The sequence below is a fragment of the Aspergillus clavatus genome, genomic scaffold (assembly GCF_000002715.2).
Source record: "Aspergillus clavatus NRRL 1 1099423829736 genomic scaffold, whole genome shotgun sequence".
Taxonomy (NCBI): Eukaryota; Fungi; Ascomycota; class Eurotiomycetes; order Eurotiales; family Aspergillaceae; genus Aspergillus; species Aspergillus clavatus.
Window position 1 is genome coordinate 392,303 of NW_001517111.1, and position 10,950 is coordinate 403,252.

The window sequence follows — 10,950 nt, forward strand, 5'->3', positions numbered from 1 at the left end:
ATGCCAGGCGTCGTCGATACGCCCGGCGGGCCTCTGTGGCCGGGGTTGGGATACACAGTCGCACACCAGAAAGTTGAGCTGGAGGTGGATTTTGCGAGTCGAAGCCTCAAGGGAAAGACGGAAATCACGATGCATCCGCATTACAAGGATCTGCGAGTTATCCGTTTGAATTTCAGACAGGGCGAGCTGAAACGCATAAACGTCAATGGAAAGGCGCCTACGACCAAATATACCGATCCCTACGAGACTCTTCAGCTGTACGGCCCTCATTATCATCAGCGGTTATCATCGAAGATAGACGGTTTGCTCAAAAGTCCGCCGGCACCAGATCTCCTCGTTACGATTCCGAAAAGTGTTCGGATTGAGGAGCTTGATCCTTTCTCTCAGGAAGCCCAGGATCAAATGACTCTGCGAGCTTCCGGCACCGCCGAAGACACCGACGGACCTCTGAGCTCGAAAGCGGCAGAAACGTCACTCCCACGGTTCTCGGCTCTCACCGTCTACATCGAGTTTGTGATTGAGAATATTCGAGATGGACTGCAATTTGTTGGGGTGGAGAATGGAGATAGACGCTATCCGCATGCTTACACGACCAACTCGCTCGGTTACGGTGCCGGATGCCCTCTGTTCCCTTGCGTTGACGACCATTTATCTCGCTGTACATGGGAGATCTCCGTCAAGTGCCCATGCTCGTTGGGGGATATCTTCGACCGCAAAAGCCGAGACCCGTCTGGAGTCGGTCGGTCAAAATCGGCACCAGGAGGCAGTCGATATATCTCTCCCGAGGATGAGACGTTGGACCTCTCAGTGGTGTGCTCCGGAGACATGACGGATGAGATTATCGACCCGCGGGATTCCAGCAAGAAGACTGTCTCTTTCGCATGCATAACGCCTCTTTCCGCCCATCAAATTGGGTTTGCTGTCGGTCCTTTTGAATACATCAATCTCTCTGACTATCGTGAAAGTGACCAAGACGAGCAGCTAGGCCAGAATGCTATTCCCCTACATGCTTTCTGTCTCCCGGGCAGGGGAGATGAGGTCAGAAATACCTGCTTTCCCATGGCAATGGCCATTGACTTCCTCTCTCTGACCTACGGATCGTATCCATTCGCAAGCTACAAAATGTGCTTCGTGGATGATTGCCCCCAAAATACACTGCCCACTGCATGCTTGTCAATATGCAGCAGCCACCTCATCTTCCCTGAAGATATCATCGATCCGATGTATGACTCAACGCGTGCTCTTGTCTATGCTCTTTCGTGCCAGTGGATTGGTGTCAACATCATCCCCAAGGAGCCTGTAGACACCTGGGTCACCGTTGGTGTCGCCTGGTATATTACAGACACCTTTTTGAGGAAGCTTTGTGGTAACAATGAGTACCGATTTAGGCTGAAACAAATGTCTGATCGGGTCTGCGACTTGGACTATGAACGACCATCGATCTACGATATGGGAAACATCTTAAATCTTGATCCGTCTGAAATCGACTTCATTGCACTCAAGGCTCCTCTTGTGCTGTTTATCTTGGATCGAAGGCTGACAAAGGCAAGCGGGAAGGCCACAATGTCTCGGATTATTTCGCGCATTTTTCTGAATGCTCGAATGGGCGACTTACCCAACGGCGCTATCACCAGTTCGCAGTTTCAAAAAACCTGCGAACGACTCGGTCACGCAAAGCTTGATACTTTTTTCCAGCAGTGGGTCTATGGCGCTGGGTGCCCCCGTTTTCAAGCCACGCAGAGATTCAACAAGAAGAAACTCGTGGTAGAAATGATGATAAAACAGGTTCAGGCCGACCAGCCAAGCACACGTGATTTGGATAGGAACACGTTCATGCGAGACGTCAAGGAAGAGATTCGAGGCGTTTATGCTGGGCATGTTCAGCCAGTCTTCTCCGGCTCCATGACCATCAGGATTCACGAAGCCGACGGTACCCCTTATGAGCACATAGTCGAGATCAAAGAAGGAGTCACCAAATTTGATATTCCGTATAACACCAAATACAAGAGACTGAAGCGGAACAAAAGGCAAAAAGAGCGTGCAGCTGCAACAATAGGTGGCGATCCCAATGCAGAAGTCCAGGAGGATGTATTGCTGTATTGTCTTGGCGATGTACTGCAGACGGAAGAAGAAATGCAAGAGTGGCGATTGGCAGATTGGAGTAAAGAGGACGAGGACCGAATGGGCCAAGAATCTTATGAGTGGATTCGAATGGATGCTGATTTCGAGTGGATATGCAAACTCTCGCTTGTGATGCCGGGCTACATGTATCTCTCTCAGCTTCAGCAGGACCGAGATGTCATCGCGCAATTAGAGGTAGGCCAAGCATCTTACCCCTGTCCTTTACCATACTGACCGCAACAGTCTCTGCAGTACATGGCAGCCCAGCGAGAGCATCCGCTGATCTCAACCATCTTTGTTCGAACCCTGATGGATCGGAGGTACTTCTACGGCATTCGTGCAGCCGCAGCACGAGCGTTGGTAAAACATGCCAAGGAAGAAGTCAACTGGTTAGGCCTCTTCCACTTGGAAAGAGCTTTTCAAGAGTTATTCTGTCTTCCGGGATCTCCTATGACCCGCTCCAATGACTTCTCGGATAGAGCCGCATACGTGCTCCAGTTAGTGATACCAGAAGCTATATCGAAGGTGCGCGACAATGACGGAAAGACGCCGATGAGAGTCAAGCGTTTCTTATATGACAAGCTGAAGTTTAACGATAACTCTAACAATGAGGTAAGTAACAAGTCATATGATTTGAGCATATCATTTATTTACCTTGTATTTTGTACAGTATTCGGACAACTTCTATGTTGCAACCCTAATGCGGTCATTGTGCCACGCTATGCTCGGGAAAGTTGAATCTCGTTCCGCGGACATGGATGAGTTTGACATGGAACGCATGCTTGAAGCCCAGGCGGAAGAAGAACTGGATAAGGCTGCTATTGCGGAGATTGATCGTTACAGGAGAATGGATGAATGGTCCAGTTCGTTTCAGAACGTCTACTCTCGTGCAGCATTACACTGTCAACGGCAATTCATGCAAGCCAAGATATTGGACCTTGACATCATGCAGTTCTTGCCATACACACGGGCCGGCACCTACGATCTTCTTCGTGCAGATGCTTTTGAGGGCCTTGTCGAGCTCGACATGTTCAGAAGTCCCGAACTCCTGAGATGGTTTCTCTTTACCATGTCCAGCGACTCTTCTCTCTGGTTCAGGAGACGGCTTCACGATCTGTTTGGCAAGGCTTTGGCACCGGTTGCTTTTGGCCGCGAGCCTGAAAAAGGGGCGTCTGCTAATATGGATAGCCTGATTATTGAGCAAGAATCTTCAACTGAGATTCGCCAAGCAGAACTGGCCCGGAAACAAACTGTCACTGGAGCTATCGAGGCACTCAAAAAGGAGATATCCGGTGACCAGGCTTTCAAGGAATGCCTATGGGCCGCGTGTAACTCACCTGGTATTGGCATTTTGGAACTTTCCGAATTTGCGGATCTGTGCCGAATCTTATATGACCCAATTACTTCGGTGATGGTGTCGTTGAAGTATCCGCGGTATTGGAAAGCCAAGCATCTTGGAAAGGTAAACCCCAATACTTCGTTTCCTGAACCTCCTTAGCGAAGCTAACAAGTCCTAGGGCCGCATGCATTTCTTCCGATCAACACGAGTCAGAACAATTCTCACACCATCAAAGGATTCTACAGCAAATGGAAAACGCAAACGCGAGGAGAACGGGATGCCTCCTCCCGGCCCCCGTATCACGTTTAAACAGTCAAAACCGGGTCCTAGTACCCCCTCTGCCAATGCACATCAGACTCCCAAACCTCTTCCCAAGCTGCATCTCCCAGCCTTCTCTGCCTCGCCGGCATCTCAGCCACCGAAGACGCCGGCCACTCCCTCTACCCCGTCAACCCCAAGTGGTGGTGGTGGGCTCAAGTTAAAACTCAAGTTCGGTCAGAAGCCGAAATAGGCCCTTCTTAATTCCATGTTAAAGCTTCACTTATGTACTTTATTATATTTCTTTCAACTCATATTGCGAAGGGGCAGGCCGAATCAAGCATTAAGGCGCATGGCTGGGATGAATCTGTTCTAAACGATTTTTACTTGTTGGTTCTCCTCTTTCTCTTTCAAAATTCTGAGTTCCCTGCATTCGGGTCCATCGATTTCTCCATCTGATGCGATACCCTTCGGTTTGTTTTCCTTGTTGTTCATAGATGATGATATCTTAGCAAATGCCAGATTCTAGACAGAATGAGATCTGTCCGTAGGATATACCTCGTCGATACCAAGTCTAGCGTTGGAGAAAACAATCAGAACTCTTTATTTCCCATAGAGCAAACATGTAATGAAGCCAAAATGCTTTCGATGGTTTCATATGAGCAACCAACCCATGAACTCCCAATTGCATTAAATCAATCCCACAAAGAAGTTGTATATCCGACCCGTGTTTCTCATCTTTTGCTCCCCCTCGTACACGTAGGCGTAGATTCTATTTCTCGCTTATCCGTTCGAGAGCTTCAAGCATGACCACCGAGTTGCCGCGAATGACCTGATAACGTGTTAGATTGCGGCCTGTTTCTACCTCCAATATATTGTCAAAAGTGACCTACCACCATGCCGATAGCGACCTTTTCTCCGCCCTGTTTCTCTTCGAATGCCTCGTCAAGGACGATGTTCATGAATACCTGCGGTGAAAACCATCGGTTAGCACAAGAAGAAATCTCCTCTGGTCAAACCGCACTCGCGACGTAGATACTCTAGCAGAAGAGCGCATTTGCTAGATTGCCTCCGCAGGGGCACACATACATCGTAACCTCTCAGGATACCAATGACTTTGCGGTTGCCGTTCAATTGGCAGAACACCCGCTTTTCCATATACTAGTTGACCAAGGATGTCAGCCCCAATCATCGTCAATAAGAAAATAGGAGACGCAAGCAGCGGCGCATACCTTCTTCAACTCGGGCTGAGCTTGAGGCATCTTGACTAGCTCGTTCTGAATTGATGTCACCGACGGTTGGTGGATGGGTTCTGGCGCGATGCGGACTTTGGGAGCGGGCAGTGGGATAAGCTCTGCCGGAGAAACGATGTTCCCGCAAGCTCCAAAAAGATGCCCCAGCTGCTGTGACGCAAAGGGTTCATTGCATTGGCATCTCTATGCGGTATTCTACTTTCTTTTCATTGAGGCGTCTCTAAAAATCATCGATATGAGTTCTGCTTTTGCTAATCGGAGGAAACCTCGCAAGGTTGACGTGGACGACGAGGAGAACGACGGTGATGATCAAGGTCAGTATACTTCTGGACAAGCTGATTCCTCATGGTTCCAGGCTCGAGGCATTAACTATCGAATTTTAGACACTGGACCCGTTGTCAAGCGGCCGAATCCCGTCAAGGCGAAACAAAAGTCGAAATTACGGCTATCTTTCGGACCCGGGGAGACATCAATGACAGAGGATAGCGGGCCGGATAGCGAAGTCATTCTGCCGAAGCGGCTTGGTCTGGGGAGACGAGTATTGGAAAAAAGTACACTTCAAAGAGTAGGAAATGCGCCTGGCTTGGGCGATCAGCTTCCCATGAGGATCGGATTAGAACAGGACAGGCCCAGCTACAGTGAGGAATATCTGAAAGAACTCCGGGATTCGACCCCCTCGACTCCCAAGTCAGCAACGGACGAAGAGAAAGACAACACGATTGATGTGGCTGCGAAATTCGGCGAGGTGATGAAAGTGTCGGCGCCTTCAGCTATCCCAACCGAGGCAGAGATCAGAGAGAAGAAAGCCCGGAGAGCGCGCCTAGCGAAGGAACAGACATACGATACGAAAGAAGAGGACTACATATCCTTGGAGGACAATGTCGAAGATCACGAATGGGGGATTACAACCGAGAAAGAAGACTTGCGCGATACTAGGCTCATCCGCGACGATGAGGATTTTGCCGAAGGTTTCGATGAGTACGTGGAGGATGGTCGAATTTCCCTTGGGAAAAAAGCCGAGCGCGAGCAGAGAAAGAAGCAGCGCGAGGAGATGAAAGAACTCATAGAGGATGCTGAAGGCATCTCGGACGAGGACGATTCAGATCTGGAGGAGAAGGCGGCCTACGAAGCCGCTCAGACAAGGGCTGCAATCGGCTACGGAGGCAAAGAGCATGTCGACCGGCCGAGGACGCCGCCCAAAATGACCTCTCTCCCTCGTCTTTCGACCAGCTTGGATCGATTGCGCATGAACCTGGCGGTTCTGGAAAAGTCCAGGACGCAAATGATCAACCGTATGGAAGAGCTGCGGAAGGAGAAGGCTGATATAGCTGTACGCGAAGTAGAGATCCAAGCTCTTATCAAAGAAGCCGGGGATAATTATGAGAGACTGAAACAGGAGGCTGGCCTTACTCCCGGCTCGGAAGAGGATCCTTCAACTGCCGGTGCCATGATGACCTCTCGCGGACTCGAAAGCTTTGGAGCCTCCATACCCGGCTCAACAGGCAGCTCCGAGAGCGAGTCGTGATGTGCTACTTGGACTGGCGTGCTTTCCTTCCCACGCGGTACCCTTCGCGCTTTCCGGCCAACAGCTGGCGGGAGTTGCAACTGGGCGTCTTCAACTTCAAAAGCCCGTCGTGTATAGTATATTTCATTTCACTGAGATCGAAATCGCCCAACTTATGATACCCATGAATATGCATTCTACGAGTGTACTATGACCCGGTCATCATTCTTTTCCCTCTTTCGTCAACCGCTCCGTAAGACGAAGCGGGTTGAGAAAAGCGTGCAGTAAGTGTACAATAAGCTACATCTACGTGATACCATTCTCATGTCTAGTTCAAGACAGCATAGAGGCCTACCATTGATCGAAACTCCTATTGATGAGCGAGACGAGCACTCTCCACATTTCTATCGTCATTCAGATGCCACACCCATTGAACTCTTCTTTGATCTGTTCTTCGTGGCGAATCTCTCCTCGTTCACCGCTACTCATGAGATCAATAATGTCGAAGGTATGACTCAGGCTCCATAGTCTTTCCTGGGCCTGGGTCTGTCTTACCATGAGTCGTAGCTCTTGGAGCTTACATAGGTTTTCTCGGGGTCATATGGTTTACCTGGCTCCAGATCACTCTGTTTGATATTCGATTTGCCCGAGACTCGGTGTTCGAACGGATTTGCAAGGCTACTCAATTGGCTGCCATGGTCGGTTTTGCCTCCGCGGGTACACGGTTCACGACACATATCCGGGACGAGAACGTTTGGGCTTTTCAATCGTTGAGTCTCCTACTTGGCGGAAGTCGGATCTTATTGGCTGTACAGTATACTATCAATATATGCTTGATCCATAGGCGGATGAAGGCTGCTGCCAAAGGACTGGCGATCATAGTCGCAGCATTACTCGCTTCAAGCTTGGTATATCTGGGGGTAGGTACTCTTCCTCGCGAGGATCTTGCATGGGACCGACCGACCTGCCCAATCTGACTTTTTCGACAGATGTACTTTACCTTTCGAGAACATCATGGACTCCACACCTATGTTTGGACGGTTTGGTTTGCTCTGTTTGGGTTCGAGATGTGGATGGTGATGGGAGTGTCTTACATGATTCCAGAAATTGGCTTTCAAGACACTCATCTGAGTGTCAGAATGGGCCTCCTTACGTTGATTATTATCGGCGAAGGCGTCATAGCTGTCACTAGAATTGCCAACAAAACAGTTCGCCCAGGTGGCTGGACCAAGTGGTCGTTTGTCCACATATTGGGTGTCACCACCAATGTGGTAAGAGGCTTCGGCCACCCATATCCATTCCGCTTGTCTAGCTGGCAATGTCTCCTAACTATACCTTGCGTTCAGTATTTTCTTTGGCAGACGTATTCTGATCTTTCTCCGCGAGGTGTCCTTGGCAGGATCTCTCAGCAAATTTGGGCTCAGCTGCATTTTCCGTTCCACGTGGCCCTCATTCTCCTTCTTGAGGGATCGCAGATTCTCGCTCTGACTCTGGACGTAGCCTTGAAGCTCACATACTTGACGGAGACGATTCTGTTCGCCTGCGAAGATCCGCGGCCGAAGGCGGAGGTCGCCATCAGATTGCTGCGAAGCACCATTTCTGATATGGAAATCGACTACGGCCGTGGTGCTATCAAGGAGAAAGCCGTGATCTCGGAGATTTTGGAGGATCTACCAAATTTGCCGCTGTGTCCAAGCAATGAGGCGACTCTCTACTCCCTGACGAATGATCGTATCAATGATCTGGTTGGCAACGTAACCGCGGCTTTATTCTCCAGCATGGGGATCACTCCAACGGAGGGCAAAGACATCAGTCAGCTGAACAATAGTCAGCTACTTCGGATGTATGTAGAAGTCTTGGGGTTTGTCTATGTGTACTTTTTCGTTGTTGCGTCAATCACGATGTTTCTATTTGCGGCTTTTGTTCTGCTGGCGAACCGCCACTATCGCAAGCTCTACGCCGGGATCGGCATTGCCATTCGCCTAATACTCGCAGTTTTCCTACTGGGTATGGTTTCCTTCGTCCGCCATTTTGCGTTGGCATACTCTTTCATGACTTCTCCAACCATATTATACGCCTTTACGTTCATACTTCTGCTAGGTGAGCCTTTATCATTCTCTCGTATCAATGCCGCTTCCAAGTATTTTAATCCGAATGTAGTGCTTTTGGTCGACCGACTGTTGGACCGCTTCCAAGAACGCCGCGAGGCAAAAGCTGTCCGGGAATGCAATGCCAAAGCCATTTCATCGTGCCCCAAAATGGTCGTCCTTGATTCATCCTCTTATCGGATCACCATCAGTCAGGAGCGTCTAACATCGGATGGTCGGGTGGCAAGCCTGAACAGTTGATCTGGTTTCATCCCGACAGCCTCGAGGAACGTGCGCCAACTGGATGCGAGAAACGAAATAAGCTGAGGTCTAAGCTTGTAGCTGTCCCTCCGTATGTATCGGTTTGTTGATCCGCAGAGGAACCGGAACTGTTCTCTTGCCGGGCAAAGGGAAACGAAACCAATCCAAATTATTCTACTGATTGAACCTGATCAATCGGAAGGGCCTGATCAGCAGATAATATAAGCTCCTCGCCTTTGATTTTCCAAATCTTCGGAACTTCGCCACGGCTGCCTTGTATCCAACCGAACAGAGCAACGGGCGATGGCAAACCGGATGGACGGCAGCGGGAAGCCACAGCAGAGACAGGTAGGTTGGTATCAGAATCAATAAGATGATATTCAGATGTTCACAGAGGGTGCAATTCATTCTCAATCCTAATAATCCGATCCGTAAGCCAATTTCAAGTCCCCTGGCATAGTTTGTAGAAGAATCTCTATTGACTGATAAGATCCCCTGTTTGGTTACTAACAGCCAGCGATTGGACCAAGTCCAACATCTACAGAAGAATAAACCCATCGCCCAATCCCTGGAATAGGATCGACATTATGATCCTCATCCCCACCAAAGGCGATGGCAAGCTGCATGCCAAGCAGGACCGCGGGGATGGAAAAATCAGCCCATCAAACATGTTTGATGGCTTAACTCTTGAGATACGTCAGGTTGGACTGGGCGGGTTTGTTAGACTACGCCGTCTAATCTAGTCTCTGCCTTGGTTGCTGTAGGCTGCGCGAATGGGAACAAAGAAAGCAAGACAGGCTCAAAAAAGAAGAAAAAGAAGAAGAGGTGGGAGTGTCTGAGCCATCAGCGAGACGGATAATTATAGTATAGCCAGATATGGACATCGGCTATAGCTGTCAGGCGCAAAAGGCAAGCGATGAAGCTTAAACCCCATGGCAATCGCCCAGAGCATAAGGAGTAAATACATACATATATACATATATACATATATACATAAATACAGGGGCATTAAACATGCGGTATTAACCTAACATTATTTACTTACTCTATACATTCAAAAATTAAGTGACTCTGATGCTGGCATATGCATCGATCCTCTTTTTTTTCTGGCTGGGAGATTAGGCTGCTGCTGATGGCTGTGACGGTGAAGGACCCTACCTACATCTTGCATATGCACCACCCTACATACACTACAGAGGACTTAGACCACTGATAAGTCCTAACAAAAGTGCGGTAGGTTGTCTCTAGCATCCCACAGCCGGCTGATAGGAAGAAGCATAACAACGGCCCGCCCAACAGTCGAGTTGGGACAAAACCCTCCCCGGTGGCTATGATTGTCGATTCAGCCTGGGGGGGAAAGCCAGAGACAAAAAGGAAAAGAATGAGAAATAAATAAATAAATAAAAGAAAAATTGAAAAATGTCCCAGTATGGTAGAAGGCTCTGCTGCACCAACGCGCCAGAACCGTCAAAGGTACGGTACAGCCACCCGTTCGGTGGGATTGGCGCAGATGCACGAACAAAGCCCTATATATGTAGCTATCCGCGGCCAGCATGTCCCAACGCTGCACTATCATAGACCAACCCGAGCCCTCAGGTTGGTTTTGTCAGTGCGTTTTTGTCATTCGTTGCGTTGGTTGTTCGTTTAATTGTTTTTTAGCAGTTCCCCCTTCGTCGGGGTCGGTTTCGCTGGGCCAGTACCCACGGACTGATAGCGTCGTTCAAAGGCGACGAGGGAAGTACCTCCCATTGTATCTGGACTATTGGGAGCCCTGCGGATATTACTCTTGCGACTGGTCAATTGATCATCGGTATGACAGACAGTCCAGCAAAGCACGGCAGATCCGAAGCTTTCCAGTGCTGGTATCCCCCATTGTTGAGTTATTGAGTCGAGAGATTCGATAGTTCTTCAGCCATTCTCTAGTCAGGCAGGGGGTGGGGGAGAACAAATAGAGAATATCGCGGAAGAAAAGAGAGAGGAGAGAGAAGGGACTTGGCTAGACTGATATCGTGAAGAGGTCGAAGATCCATGATGGAAGACCGCGATGCTTCCAGGGGGATTTCCAAGGTCTGGAACCCTATTAAAGACAGGCTCACTGGCCGTCCGATGTCGAACATGATCAGCCCA

At 49.3% G+C, this 10,950-nt stretch overlaps 4 protein-coding genes across 4 annotated transcripts, besides 2 other annotated features; 3 read left to right on the plus strand and 1 right to left on the minus strand.

The window, feature by feature from the left end:
* On the plus strand, window positions 1–3,971 carry ACLA_058350 (transcription initiation factor TFIID subunit TAF2; the record flags this gene model as incomplete). Its single annotated transcript, XM_001276602.1, has 4 exons — window positions 1–2,316; window positions 2,365–2,733; window positions 2,792–3,583; window positions 3,639–3,971. 4 exons carry the CDS (start codon window positions 1–3, stop codon window positions 3,969–3,971), a joined length of 3,810 nt encoding a protein of 1,269 aa, XP_001276603.1.
* Window positions 3,972–4,490: 519 nt separating this feature from the next.
* On the minus strand, window positions 4,491–4,980 carry ACLA_058360 (putative small nuclear ribonucleoprotein SmG; the record flags this gene model as incomplete). Its single annotated transcript, XM_001276603.1, has 4 exons — window positions 4,491–4,550; window positions 4,612–4,686; window positions 4,808–4,879; window positions 4,951–4,980. The coding sequence occupies 4 exons, from the start codon at window positions 4,978–4,980 to the stop codon at window positions 4,491–4,493; spliced, it is 237 nt and encodes a 78-aa protein (XP_001276604.1).
* Window positions 4,981–5,206: 226 nt separating this feature from the next.
* On the plus strand, window positions 5,207–6,496 carry ACLA_058370 (uncharacterized protein; the record flags this gene model as incomplete). The annotated part of the gene is made up of 1 exon (XM_001276604.1): window positions 5,207–6,496. One exon carries the CDS (start codon window positions 5,207–5,209, stop codon window positions 6,494–6,496), a length of 1,290 nt encoding a protein of 429 aa, XP_001276605.1.
* A 189-nt stretch (window positions 6,497–6,685) lies between these two features.
* ACLA_058380 (uncharacterized protein) lies at window positions 6,686–8,823 on the plus strand (the record flags this gene model as incomplete). Its single annotated transcript, XM_001276605.1, has 5 exons — window positions 6,686–6,759; window positions 6,814–6,983; window positions 7,043–7,395; window positions 7,465–7,746; window positions 7,822–8,823. The coding sequence occupies 5 exons, from the start codon at window positions 6,686–6,688 to the stop codon at window positions 8,821–8,823; spliced, it is 1,881 nt and encodes a 626-aa protein (XP_001276606.1).
* Window positions 8,824–9,784: 961 nt separating this feature from the next.
* Window positions 9,785–9,825: a microsatellite.
* Window positions 9,789–9,824: a microsatellite.
* Window positions 9,826–10,950: the final 1,125 nt, after the last annotated feature.